At 41.6% G+C, this 14,982-nt stretch overlaps 1 protein-coding gene across 4 annotated transcripts in view; it reads left to right on the top strand.

Annotated features, from left to right (window-relative positions):
- LOC136856975 (probable ATP-dependent RNA helicase DDX17) overlaps positions 1–13,846 on the top strand; it is a 162,051-nt gene extending 148,205 nt beyond the window's left edge. For 2 of the 4 annotated variants that reach the window (XM_067135294.2, XM_067135295.2), the window contains 4 exons: positions 5,816–5,875; positions 7,673–7,909; positions 11,640–12,578; positions 12,908–13,242. In XM_067135294.2, the coding sequence (XP_066991395.2) occupies positions 5,816–5,875; positions 7,673–7,909; positions 11,640–12,562 (1,220 nt within the window). In that variant the 3' untranslated portion in view covers positions 12,563–12,578; positions 12,908–13,242. Of the gene's footprint in view, positions 1–5,815; positions 5,876–7,672; positions 7,910–11,639; positions 12,579–12,907; positions 13,243–13,283 lie in introns of those variants that run through there. The other 2 variants (XM_067135297.2, XM_067135296.2) reach the window with 2 other exon arrangements.
- The last annotated feature ends 1,136 nt before the right edge of the window (positions 13,847–14,982 follow it).

Below are 14,982 nucleotides of genomic sequence, written 5' to 3'. Positions count from 1 at the left end.
AATAGGTCTTGGAGATAAACGTACTGCTTCCTTTGCAGCTTTATCCGCAATTTTATTTCCCGCAATCCCAGCGTAGCTTGGAAGCCACGTGAAAGTGGTTCTGGTACCAGCATTACTTAACCTGGCTAGAAGGTCATGAATCTGCTGCACCAGTGGGTGTTGCGAGAAAGAGGTTTCAATAGACTGCAGAGAACTTACTTGGTCGGTACACATACGAAAGTGGTTTCTTTCATCACCCAGTCCGAACTGCAGAGCTTTTAAGATGGCGTAAAGCTCCACACTATACACGGTACATACACTAGGAAGAGAGATCTTCATGCTCATATCATCGGTGACGAAAGAGCGACCAATATTTTCTCCGATTTTAGAATCATCCGCCGGGTGTTGGTTAACCAAGTCCTAGAAATACCTCCGATAAACGGAGGAATCCGTGTTCACCTTGGGTCCACGGATAAGATCGAGTCATCTTTCCGGTCGCAGAACTAATCACATTGGTACCTCGCTAAAAGTTGGTACCTCTGCTGGTATTGGGTACTAATGATGCGTTCATAGCTTGGATGTAACAGCATTTCACAAATTTTGGCAGTGTGCGTGAAGAGTAACTGCTGCCTCCTAATCCGTAAAGATGGAACTCCCGCTTCAGCGAGTAGGTTGGGAATGGGGTGAGTACAGAAAGCTCCCGTTGCCAGCCAAACTCTACTATGGTGAATATTGTCTAAAGGGCTCAACGTAGATTTTGGTGCTGAGCCATAAGCCGCACTAACATAGTCAATTCGGAAGAGGATCGTTGCAGTGTAAAAACGTAGCAGCACCGCATGGTCAGCCTCCCACGAAATAAGCATATTAAGTCTCCTCATGCAGGCAATCTTTGACTGACGGATGTGTGGCTGCCACGTTAGTCTCTTATCAAAATTGAGACCCAGGAATCTGCAGGTGTTTGCCACTGGTATAACATTGTTTCGCAAGCGGATCTCTGATTCAAGATGCATAAGCAAACGTCAACAGAAGTGTACAACTGAGGTTTTCTCCACTGAAAATTGAAAACCATGCTGCAGGGCCCATGTGTCGACTCGGTTAATAGCTTGTTGTAACTGTCTCTCAGCAAATGCCACCCTTCCAGAACTGTAATGTAGAGCTAAATCGCCTACATACAGCAATGGAACGACTGCGGGTCCAGCAGCAGCAACTATGCTGTTGATGGAGATTGCGAACAGCGCGGCACTCGGTACCGATATCTGAGGTTTTCCCATTTTCCTGAACGTAACATTGTGAAAATGCGTTCCCTACTCGGAGTGAAATGTTGTCAATGAACGTTGGCAAATTTCCCCGAAATCCCGACTGGTGGAGTGTGGAGAGAATCCCATATCGCCAGGTAGTATTGTTTGCTTTCTCGAGGTCAAAAAACACGATGACTAGGTGTTCCTTCCTTAAAAAGGCCTCCTGAATGCGCTCTCCAGTCTGACCAGATGATCAGGGGCAGACCGATGCGAGCGTAGTCTCAGGATGAAAAATAGTTGCTGAAATGAGATGAAATCTTCTGTGTCGTCCTATAAAATTCAAACAAGTAGGGCTCCAGCCCGGACCGATGCCCTTCTTTACAAAACACTTAACTTTCCAATCACATTATCACAGTGAAGGAGAGGCTTGGACGGATCTCCTTTCTTTATAAAACTATGTGATGATTATTCAAGATGAGAAATTCACTGTTAACTCAATTTCCAAAAAAATGTGATTGTGAACCAATTTATTTAGGAAAAGCAGAATAAGGTTTATTCTAAATAAATAGCATAACGACTAGGGGGCGGATTTCTATGAAAAGTCATTTTTTCTTTTATATTGTTTAGTCTTGGATTTTCAACACATTTCCAAGCATGGCGATCAAAGTTAAATAGGTTTTATTGGGCATTTATGCATTTAGGCCTTTTTTTTAAGTTTTGTGGCATATTTTGAACAAAATCTCATTTATTTTTGTAATCTTCATTTGAACTTCCTGTTATAAACATCAGAGTAAGTTGTAGGAATTTAATTTTTAGGATAGACTGGAATATACTTCTACTGAAGAACCACTGGAAATTAGTGTATAGAATGTTTCTAGCAGGTAAGAGTTATTGTTTGCTGGTTGGGTCAATTAGTGGAAACTGGGCTTTTGTTTACACAGAAGCAGAGGCAATTCGGCAGTTGACATTGCTCATATCTCTCTCCTTCACCCTTCCCTCTTCCTCCTTCAATACACTGAATGACCTTGGTAAGTGAGGTAGCTTCAGTCATTCAGTTGCTTTCAATATATCTAAAAAGAAAGTCTCAGTTCGCGAGAAGCTGCAAAGTTTTGTTCGTGATTTCGGTGAAACATACTCAGGAGAGATGGAGTGATATTATTCTGTAAATTATATGAGCATGCAAAAGCATCAGTAGCATCTTGGGTGTTTAAAAAACTAGAAAATGTACTGGAATAGAATAGCGGACTTTTGTACCCAAGCAGAATAAGTGGCATTCCTTGTGGAAACCTTTCACCAGATTCCAGGAATTTTCTCCAAGTGATTTAACTCTATTAAAGTACGTTTCCGTTACATCATGTGGTGTCCAAAGATGTTTTTTTTGCTACAAGATAATACTAGGTGGCAACAGGAGATGCCAGGTAAAAATCCAAAACTTCAGAATAGTTATAGGCCAATATGCCTTCCAAATGGCCTTTGTAAGCTATTTGGAGGGATGGTTAACTGGCGTCTTGTGTGGGTCATGGAAAAGAGAGGTCTCTTGTCTAACTACCAGTGTGGTTTTTGCTCTCATCGGTCTGCCCCCGATCATCTGGTCAGACTCCACACTCCACCAGTCAGGATTTTGGGGAAATTTGCCAACACTTATTGAGAATTTAATGTCCCTCCGGCTCTTGAGCCCAAGTAGGGAATGCATTTTCTCAATATTACGTTCAGGAAAATGGGGGTACCTCAGGTATCGGTACAGAGTGTCGCGCTGTTCGCAATCTCCATCAACAGCATAGTTGCCGGCACTGGGCCCACAGTCATTCCATCGCTGTATGTAGGCGATTTGGCTCTACATTACAGTTCTGGAAGGGTGGCGTTTGCTGAGAGACGGCTACAGCAAGCTGATAACCGAGTCGACAGGTGAGCCCTGCAGTATGGTTTTCGATTTTCAGCGGAGAAATGGCTAAATTCTATTCAAATGTTTGATTCATAATCAAGTGACTAATGTTGGTTGCAGTATTAAAAAAAAGTGTATATCAACGGAATTTTGAAATCTGATTCATGTGCACTCAAACAGCAAGAGATGTAAATGAAAAGAAACCCTGATTTGGCTTATTCATACATAGAAAGAAGAGTTCTTCAGCTTCAGAGATACACCATTCTCGTCTTTATAATGTAAGCTAGAACTAAATGAAGTTAGGCCTGTAGAGTTCTGTACCATGCTTCTGAAGACAAGGAGGTCCAGCAAAGTATGGAGGTCTGCATCAGGGGGTTAAGATCATATGTCCACGAACCTACTGCGCTAGCGTAACAGAGGGAGAGGTGATACTCCCACGTGGTGCGTCCCAGGTGGAGGATAGGGGGGTCCTGACCGGCTCGCCGGCGGACTTCAGGGAAATAAAATACCTCTCGCAGACCAAACACACAAACCCCTGTGGGTGGGGGATGAAGAAGAAGAAGAATACACCCGCGGTATCCCCTGCCTGTCGTAAGAGGTGACTAAAAGGGGCCCTTAGCTGAGTCCTCACTTTCATCTATCCTGTCCGACCTCTCTTGGTCAACTCTTGTTCTTTTCCGACCCCGACGCTATTAGGTTTCCGAGGGCTAGGGAGTCTTTCGTTTTCACACCTTTCGTGGCCCTTGCCTTTTGTCGTCCGTTTCTTCAATTTTCGAAGTGACGGCTCCCTTCTTTTTTTTTTCCTCTCTGCCTACCCGTGTGGGTGGGAGACGCAGACGAAGAATACACCCACGTTATCCCCTGCCTGTCATAAGAATCGGATAAAAGGGGCGACCAAGTGATGATCGAATTGGAACCATAAGACTACTTGTAATTAGTACCACCACGCAGGGAACACCAAGGGTCGCGTTTACTTGCGCGTAGTACCACTGTGTTCAGTACGAAATAGGTTTGTGATAAGTAGCAACATAGTGCGCTTCCGGCTATTACAGTACCTGTGATTAGTACCACTATATGAGCGACATCATGGGTGGGCAACCCCATGGTTCTGGCTTGCCTATGATTAGTCACCACTCTGAGAAACACCACTGGATAGTAAGAGTCCCTGTGGTTAGTACACTATGTGATGAACACCATAGGTTTGCGTTGCCTGTAAATGGTGCCGCAATGTGCGAAACACCATACGTCTGTATTACTTGTGCTAATTTCATTACCTGCGAGTAGTACATAATATTTGGAATACCGCGAGTCTATGCTACGTTTGATTAGTACCGCAACATGGCATGGCATGATTTTACGTTCCTAGCGATAAGTACCATTGTGAGGGGCAGATGACTTGGATTTTGGACCCTTTTAGACTGCAAGCATCATCGGTTCAGTAGTATGCTATAGAAGCAGTCCCTTGGTCAGTAATACTCTTGTTTTACGTCCGTTTCTGTGAATGTGAGGCATTGCAGGCTGGATCCACTGATTGTTTTAAATTCATTTCCATCCATTCATTCTTTGTCCTCGTGTTTTGAATTTTGATCAGTGGAGGATTTTGGACTTTAAATTTTTCATTACATTTTGTCTCATGTACCATTGGGGGCCGATGACGTAGATGTTAGGCTCCTTCAAACACCAACAATCATCATCATCATAAAGATCATATGTTAACCTAACTTCACATGTATGACCTTTGATGTTGCTGCTCATCTTGACTATAAGCACTCACTTTCCAAATTAAAATAGTTGACCTAATATTTTGTCACACCACTCACATATGATATACAGATCTACTATTTGGCACAATTCAATACGTAAACCCTTGCAGAATGAATCGCATCATCTGTTAGATCACTTCAGAGGCTGGTTGGATCCTCAAATAGCACCGCTAGGGGTTATGTTGTAACCTTTAGGACATTTTTCATGTGACACAACTTTTGTCTCCACAAGACAAGGAGCCTTTTTTCATCTCTACCTTACCTCCAGGATATTCTTCCCTAATGTCCCTCAGATAGTCATGTCCCTGCCTAAGCTCAGAATAGTTCTGAAGACATTTATGCTCCTAGAATACATTTTGATACATTCCTCTTTGAACATATCTACACTGCCTGGCAATGCTATGAAATTTTACCATATTCTAGGTTGCTATGGCTACAGCTCAACCAACCTGATGAAATTCAATGAATACTTTCTTCAAGTTTTTCACCATTTATACACAATCCCTCACTTTGAAGGACCTAGATGTTTCACATTGGCTGGTTCTCTGGTAAACGGAACCATTCTGCTTCATATATAACCTCCCTTATGTGTCATTATGTTGTCAGCTCCTTTTTCTTTATCTCTATCTTAAGTCGTATCCAGAATTCAAGAGTGGACCATTTTCTTTTATCGTCCAGGTATTCTTACCTACTTCGTTATTGCTCGCCTTGTGTTTCCTATTCATGTTTATTCTGTTTGTGGTACCCTCCTTATGTGAGTAACTGTAAGGCTTTCAGACAGGGCGGCCCAGCAGTGTAGCTTTACTAAAATGCTGGATCATATGAGACTCTGGTTTTTTATTTCTTTTATTAACTTGTTTTCCAGAGAGAAAAAAGAGCAGCAGCATGTTGTAAATAAACATACACATGAGGCTGAGTTATCTGCTTACCATTTGAATTTGTTTGTATTCCAGAGTTCCGGTCTGGCAAATCTCCTATTCTGGTAGCCACTGATGTAGCAGCCAGAGGTTTAGGTAAGTATTCTTCAGACACTTACATTTTACAAGATTATTTTGTTTTATTTTGGAAAAATCTCTTGATTTTTAAATGGTATTTGCTTTCAGATTTTCATTTTAATATTTTTTTAAAATTCTGAGCTGTAGTAACTTGCAGGGTTAGTTGTGATTTATGATTTGTTTCGTTCTTTAATATGCATCCTAGGAATTACCTTTCTTTTACTTTTTGCTGTGAGTTTTACTTGTTCATGTGTACCATCTATATGTTTTATAATACTGATAATTTTAGTGTGTGTTTAATTTGCAGATAAAATATTGGGTCTCAAACCTTCAGATTTCTCATTGATTTAAGGATAAAATTTATAAATCTTTGCTGCTAATGAAATTTAAAAGACCAATTAAGGAGATACGTGGTGAGTCAGGTTGTTAATCAGGAGGGCTTACTTAATTTATTATGATGCCTCCTTTTTTTATGCCTAGTTAAGATGTATGTTTCTTCTTTAAATATCTTATTTTTGAAACTACTTGTGATGCTCTTTTTGATTATTCACTTGGCTTGCCATTATCTTCTAAGTTTTGTCATACAAGTATTAAGGTTAGTGATGTACTTCTGGTTCTTTGGGTAATTTGTAATATCTCTTTTGTTTGGATGTAATTGTTACTACAGCTTATAATATATTTCATGGTTTCAACTTAAGTAAAGTAAGCCTTAATGTTTGTTGAAAAGATATTGTTAACTGATAGGGTTACAGTAATTGCCAAATGCTTTGCAACTACTGTTGAATTTTATTTTGTATGCTCTCAAAAGAAAGAGATGGAGACAACATTTTTCTCAGTATTAACAAAGTCAATTCTTCTCTTTCTCTTGCAGAGGCACAGGCGTGATAATGCAAAAGGTGGTTTGCATTGTCTTTCATGCTGTGCCTCTCTACGATTGGGCCCCACTCGTGAGGTATATTCTGGCCCTGTTTCTCGTGCCACCCACGATGGGTATTGTGGGGTTGGCGGAGGTGGTACGGATGGAAGGGGGGGCACAAACGGAGAGCCCCTTCCGTTCTGCCTGTCCAACCGCCCTCCTGCCCGCCCACCCGTTCGGCCTGCCGTGCCGGTCAGCTCGGCTCCGCCAGCTGCCCTCGCCTCGGGCCTGCCCGCTGCCCTTCCGGTGGTAGGGAGCCCGCAAGGCGAGCAAGCGAACTTTGCGCTGTTGTTGCGCAGACGAGGGCAACGGAGCATGACGGGGCTATCCGCTGGTGCATGCTCGCACACAAGATGTAGCTCACTGACTTAATGCTTGGCAGCTTGTGTGGAGTGTGCATCTAGCTTCTCAGCCCTTCAGTGCCTAACACTGGGTAGTGGTACAACCACAGGTAAATGGCTAAGTTAACACCTTGGGTTGCATAAGATTTCGGTTGATTTGTATCTTCACTTTGTCTGATTTCAGGAATAGGGTACTTAAATTTAACTGATTTTATTGCAGGTTTTGTAATTTGGGTGGGGGTAGCAATTTTCATTCTTGTTTTGAATTTTTTAAAAATTTGCTTTTCAAAATATAATTTGCAAGTAACATTTAAAGAAAGTATTAATTTTACTTGTTCTTTAATTTTGTATATGTTAAAATTGTTATATTGGGCATGCCTAGTTCTGTTAAAATATTACAGTTTTTTTCTTTATCTTGTATTTCATTGATGTTAAGTAGTAGTAATTTCACAGTGAGAAAAAAATTGTTAGTTGCATAGAATCTGTGCTTTGTTTTATTTTTTATTTATATATTATATTTGCCTTTCCTAGTTAAAACATTATTTTATGCTTTTGCAGATGTAGAAGACGTGAAATTTGTTATCAACTTTGATTACCCTTCAAGTTCGGAAGATTATGTTCATCGAATTGGTAGAACAGGAAGATCTCAACGAACAGGGACAGCGTACACATTCTTTACTCCTAGTAATGCTAGACAGGCTCCAGATCTTGTAGCGGTACTCAAGGAAGCAAATCAAGTTATTAACCCTAAACTATATGAAATGGCTGAAATGTCTAAGAGTATGGGTGGAAGAGGTAAGTGTGGTATTCTTGTAAATTGACTGTTTCTTGTCTAGAAAAATTACCTGACAATCCTTTTGTATGGATTTTCAAAAGCTTAATTTCAAACTAATTCAGTGAAAACTGGTTAAGGCGTCCCTTTCTAGCACGTTTTCCTGGATATTATGCCATTATTCCGAAGTTCCATGACGTGTCCTATTAAATACATGTTAAAGAAACCTGGATAGCACATTTAAATCACTCTTTAGTGCGTTCGTAACTCCTACCACAAGCAATTTAAATTACCGTTCCCGGCTAAGTTGCGGGCACAGAATGCCAACAACAACTGGCCAGGGTAAGGATTTGGTAGAGAACTTAATTTCACGGCCACGGAGCGCGGTCGCGTGTCGGCCTACAGCTGCAGGAGGTGTCAGTCCCAAGCCAGTCTTATTCTCTTTGTGTCTGACGTGTTGGTGCTTAATTTTACAACCGTGAGGCCTCTTTCAGATGGCACGAGTTCGACCCGCTTGCACGCTTAGCCGCCAGTCTGCCTAGGACTAAACTAGAAACTGATTTTTCAAATACAATTTTACAGACGTTGCAGAGGCGGAGAGTAACAGCACGTGGCTGAAATGTTTCAGCCGGTGGACCATGGTGAGTCGCGGTCCCACACGTTGTTACTTGTAATTGGACATTAGTTTTTATGCATGCCGTCATACACAACGGATCAACCGTGCTCGCAACATCAGTACAGAACCCGTTAGTGTACCTATAAGAAAGTAAAAATGGATTTACACGATAAACAAAAGTAGGCCCACCCCTGTGGTTGCGGGGCGGTAGAATAACGCCCACATCCCCTGTCTGTTGTAAGAGATGACTGAAAGGGGCCCCAGGGGCTCTGAACTTTGGAGCGTGGGTTGGCGACCACGGGGCCCCCAGTTGATTTCTAACATTGCTTCCACTTAATGTACTTGTGCCAGGCTCCTCACTTTCATCTATCCTATCCGACCTCCCTCGGTCAACTCTTGTTCTTTTCCGACGCCGGCGGTATTACGTATGGAGGCCTAGGTAGTCTTTAGTTTTCACGCCCTTCGTGGCCCTTGTCTTCCTTTGGCCATTACTTTCATTTTTCGAAGTGTCTGATCCTTTTTCTCTCTCTGATTAGTGCTAAATAGAGGATGGTTGCCTAGTTGTACTTCCTCTTTTATCAATAATCACCACCACCACACCCATTTAATGTACAGTATTTATTTCTCATTTTCAATTTAAAAGTTATTTGTTTGCTGTTTTCTTTTCCTATGTATTGGACAGTGTCGTTATGGAACCCGAAATAGACATTGAGAACTTAAATAACTGTAATGTCGGAAATACCAGTGTTCTCATGTTCGGGAAAGCGTGATATAATTTAGATCCGTTGTTGAGAAAGTATCTCCGAAATTGTACCCATCTTCTTCTCAAACAAAATGTGAAGGACACAGTATGTGTGAACTATTTTTGTATTTTATTAAAGTGTAAACGAAGACTATGATGGTCCCGTTGTGTATGCAAGAGTCAGCAGAAGCGGGTGCACCTGCGCGTACACACGGGCACGTTTTTCTCCTGCGCCATGTGAAAGAGGCCTGAGTGAACCATGTACGTAAATTAAGCCTACTGTTCTCACGTATACAGCTGACACGGTGCTTACTTTTACGTTCGTGAACGAATTGTGTAACAACGTCCATAAATTTATTAAGCCTACTGTGCTTCCGCATAGTGGTTTTGACAGGCCATTAAATTGTGGAGAAGGAGTTAGCTAGACAGTTCACAGATGATGAAATTTTCGGTTGCTGCCATTATACGAAGAATTTTTAATACCATTATTTGTATTAATCAAAAAATTTATTTATAACTAAATTGTATTTGATACAAAATCAGATGATGGCCGGTGGCTCCAGTTAGCTTACGCAGTGGCCTCCACGGTATGCACTAGCCAGCGTATTGGTAGGTGTGCTAGGTACCAACTGATGAGCCCACCCTAGCACACGAGGGCGAAACGCTGGCAACCAAGAATGAGTTAGCTGGAAAATTTATAATGTCCAATAACGGACCATTTATATTGGTATTATAAATTTACTCATTCAGGACAAATGGAATCAACATCTATATCATCTGATGGCCAAGCAGGCATCAATTTTTAGTGATGAGACAAAGTCTCTTAGTGCATTGGCACTGCCGGTGGCTCCAGTTAGCCTACGCAGTGGCCTCCACGGTATGCACTAGCCAGCGTATTGGTAGGTGTGCTAGGTACCAACTGATGAGCCCACCCTAGCACACGAGGGCGAAACGCTGGCAACCAAAATGAGTTAGCTGGAAAATTTATAATGTCCAATAATGGACCATTTATATTGGTATTGCTAAAACGAAACCGTAAACTTTTCAATAAGTGCAAACTTTTCCTCTTCCTCTCCTGTCTTTTCTGACTGATCTTCAAATTTGAAAACTACTTTTCATATAGACATAGATTGATGGGAATTAGTTATATTCATCTACATTACAAACACAAGTTAATTGCTTTTGATCTCAAGAGTGCTTTAAATCCACATAAAATAGTATTAGATTGCTGTTGTAAAATAACTTTATTTTCATATTTGAATTTCTCTATTAATAAGTTGGTTGTAATTTGTTTGTTGGAAATAAGATAATGGAACATGTTACCATTCAAATATTTGTTTATGTGTAAAGTGCCATCAATGAAATTGTTTTTCCATAAATAATTGGGAAAAGGAAGTATTAAGCCATGTATGGGGATGGTGGAGGCTGGAATTTCCTTTTTTGTTCCTTGTAAAACGTGCTGCTCGGCAAATTAACTTGTCACTCAGTTTTCGTGAGTCGGGGAAATTTTTCTTTGTAGGTCAGGGAAACTTGAGAGAACATTTCTGTGGACACTAATGCCCTTTGCCATTTTTGGTGTGTCCCATTCTTACTTAATTGCAGGATTTAGCATTAACATTAAGCGATCATTTAGTTCAGCTTTTGTTTTAAGAGTTAACAACTGCTATCGGCAGTTTATTTACACATTTATTACAAACACGTGTTCTTTCATTTCCATTTTTCTTTACGGTACAGCAGGCGATGGGTATTACTAATCAACTGCGACATCACCTTCGAATGTTGGCGAGAGAGCTCGCTAGTGGACATGGTGAGGAAACTACCAAAGATGATTGATCGCGTGCAATATATCGCTGGGTCCATAAATGTTGGTGGCAGAAAAAATCGTGCACGCTTAGTCACTCGTAATAACGGATGTGTCAGTGATACGGATTTTGCTGTAACCGAAGGATAATACACAGTTCAATGTAGAAATTTTGAAGGGACAGACAAATTGTCATTACAATGGTGTTCTCGTTACAAGCCGTACTAGTTATAGCGGACTTCTACTGTACATAGAACTGTCAGTATGTCCTATTTGTAAGTTCTCCTTCCTAATCTCCCATGGAATTTAAAATTTATTTTTATTTATTTATTTATTTATTTTCTTTATGCGATCATAGGAGTTGCTTATAACAAGGTCACAAAGTATGTTGAATTTTCTGAATAAAAATTAAGTGTGGCTTTCATGTTCTCTCTTGTTGCCCAGAAGTTGTTTAGCTGCCTATAATACAATAGTTAAGGTGTCAGAATATGTTCTCTTGATAAGATTATCATCATGCTGCAGTGTTTGAAAATGTTTGCATGCTGTTACTTCCTCCATGATCTACATCCAGGTGTTCTGTTTGATGTTTATTAGGGCGCAATCGATGGCGAGGTGGCCGTGATCGTGGTGGACGAGCGTTTGGTGGGCGAGATCGTAGTCGTTCACGTTCTCGAAGCCGGAGCAGGAGTCGGAGTCGCAGCAGAGGTCGAGACAGGAGTCGTAGCCGGAGCAGAGATCGCAGCCGACGAGACCGCACTCGCAGCAGGAGCCCGCGCGACAGGCGCGATGACCGATCAGGCAAGTTCGACAGCCAGCCGCTGCAGCAACCATCGCCTGACTACGGGCGGCCTCGTTCGCAGATCGGGAACGGCGGTGGGCCGCCTCCTCAAGCCGCTCCCAATGCTCCTGTTTCTGTTCCTGTTCCTCCGACTCTCTTCTTTCCTTCACCCCCTCCTCCGCCTCCGCCCCAACAACAACCGCAACAGAAACATCCACCACCACTTCCTCAATCACCACAACAAGATAAACAACAACAACAACAGTCTTTACCACATCCTCCACAACATCAAACACTGCCTCTACCTCTTCCTCCCCAACAGCAACATCAACCACCTCCTCCTCCCCCTCAACAACATCAGCCACCACTCCCTCCACAGCAACCTCCGTTGCCCATACAGCAACCTCCTCCTCCTCCCCCTCCACAGCAACAGCCACCTCTACCTCCCCTCCCTCCTCCTCAACAGCCATCATTGCTGCAGCAGAGAATATCTGCTAGCTATGGTCCTGAATTACCTCCAGCACTTAGATCAAACAACTATGTTCTTCCTCCTCTTCCAAGATCTAGCAATTATGCCCCTCCTCCACCTCCACCGCAACAGCAACAGTATGCAACCAATGGTCTTGGTCCCCACAACTCAATGGGGAACAGCATGTCATACCAGAACATGCCCTACCAGTCTTCAAGGCCTTTGATGGCTAATGGCTACGGGTATGATCAGTCGATTCATCATCGGTAGTCAACACTGTTGAAAGGTTTGTGTCTGAGGGACAACAAGTTTTACATTACAGTCAAATCAATTCTTTTTCTGGGGTCATTAATTTTTCACAACTTTTAAAAAGTAATCTTATTTTCCTTGTAATTTTTGCACTTCAGACAAGACAATGATGAAAAAATTCTAGATGATAACTTCATGATAAGTTACATACGCTATACTGAGTTTTGTCATGGATTGTATTATCTTCAGCTCTCTCTCTTCTGTTTCATATTTATTTTCAGATTATTCCTCCTTGAATCCTTATTTTAATGAACTGTTTGCAGTGACTTGTCTTCATCTTCTGGTGCTATTGCTTATTTGTTTTAGATGATTATGTGATCGGGGATAGCTACTGGAGTTCAGCTGCTGGGGAGAGATGAAATACGAGTATCGGCAAGACATACTGGCGTGTGGCTAGCGAATCATTTCAAGAAAGTGACTTGTGTTCTGTAGCAAAGTCATGTCATGACGTATTTCCCCATCCGGCAAGATGAATGGACAATGAACACTGCAGATGCGTTCATCCTTAGTTGTTTCAACTGTCCCCAACCTGTCCATTCCTAAGGCATAGAGGAGGTAGCTCACAGCTGCCTTATGTACAGTATATTAAAAATGTATTATTTAATTAATGTATTGAATAAATCTTTGTTACTTCTGTTTAATATTCCTTAACTTATTTTCACCATATTCGGTTCTGTTTTAGCGTGAGGCAACATCGCCTATCAGTATTGTGGTGTCCCTCCATGTTAATCTACGGCTTGCTTGGTGAATGACGGAAGAAGAAGTGGGAGGGTGGGGTGTGAGGGCCATGTTTGAGAAAAATGTTCGAAAGTCACCTGCACATGTGGCTAGTCTGTAATTAGTTCCTTTCTTCTGATGATGTTTCCTTCCCCTCTCTCCATGTTGTTCCTTGTATGTCAGTTTCATACTTCCCACCTGTGTATCCATTCGTCTCAAAAGTGTCACTACGATCAGTTTATAGGTGTATAATAAAAAATACAAGGATTTTTGGGTTAAGCATGTGTGCAGTTGTCTTCACTGCCTTCTTACAAAACATTAGAAATTTCAGTTACATCCAATATGTAACAATGAACCCTTTTGTAATAATTTTTAGCAACCACAACATACATGATTTCGGACATAAGTACTTCATTCAATGAAGGTATCATTCCTATATGACGAAATGAAACGTGTGACAAAGTCAACTTCTGCTGTAAATTGTACCTATTTTGTATGTAATTAAATAAATATGTATATTTAAAATAATGTTCAGCTTCTGTGATAATTCATGCCCAACTTTTCCTTACAGTGTTGATATACAAAGGGAATCTTTTAAGTCTGCACGATGTAGTCTGAAGGCAGTAACGCGGTAGGGGATGTCAATAAAATTCACGTGGCACTATTTAGGAAAATACTGTATTTACTTGACCCCTCCCTGCATTTATTTTCTTACCTAAGTTTAAACTTAAGGAATATCGGAGGGTAGGTTAGGTTGGCATGATTCAGAAGTGGAAAATTAATGCACAAAATAGTTATTCGTTATTTAAGTTTATATTCATGCCAGAAATAATATTAGCACCTTTAAACAGTCTTGTATTAGTCCCTTCCTTCATTACCACGGCTAACTGGTCACATGACTAAGCCCTGCACAGACTTCAAGGCTGTGCAGCATTGTCAATGTCTGAAGTCTTGCACTTTGTCGGTATAATCTGATGGAAGTCGCTGGTGATGTCCTCTTTGGACTTGGTTCGTTCTGGTAGATAAAGCGTGCTGACCCATCTTACTGTCCGACTCGGCTGAATGGTCAGCGTACTGGCCTTCAGTTCAGAGGGTCCCGGGTTCGATTCCCGGCCGGGTCGGGGATTTTAACCTTCATTGGTTAATTCCAATGGTCTGGGGGCTGGGTGTTTGTGCTGTCCCCAACATCCCTGCAACTCACACACCACACATAACACTATCCTCCACCACGATAACACGCAGTTACCTACACATGGCAGGTGCCGCCCACCCTCGTCAGAGGGTCTGCCTTACATGGGCTGCACCCGGCTAGAAATAGCCACACGAAATTTAAAAAAAAAAACATCTTACTTGCTTTAAAATCTTCCCTGCAACACCAAGCCTTTGTGAAATTTCACACCCTTTAACTACATTATATTGTAATTTATGGAATTGCTGCCATTTCTTGCTTCTCTTAAGCCACTCCAAAACGTTTATGTCCATATTTTTGTATTTTCCTCTATTCACACCACGGAAGGAATGGATGTTGGTCCCCTCCCAATAATTTCTCTGAATATACAAATGAGAAATCATACATGGCTGCACTTCATATTTACTACTCACTGCTCTCAGTCCATTTTTTGCAGTACATTCTAACATGTTCATCTTGAAGGATGCCATAAAAC

Source organism: Anabrus simplex, chromosome 1 (genome assembly GCF_040414725.1).
Source record: "Anabrus simplex isolate iqAnaSimp1 chromosome 1, ASM4041472v1, whole genome shotgun sequence".
NCBI lineage: Eukaryota > Metazoa > Arthropoda > Insecta > Orthoptera > Tettigoniidae > Anabrus > Anabrus simplex.
Note: the sequence above shows the minus strand (reverse complement) of the source record. Positions and strands in the feature narration are given on the sequence as shown.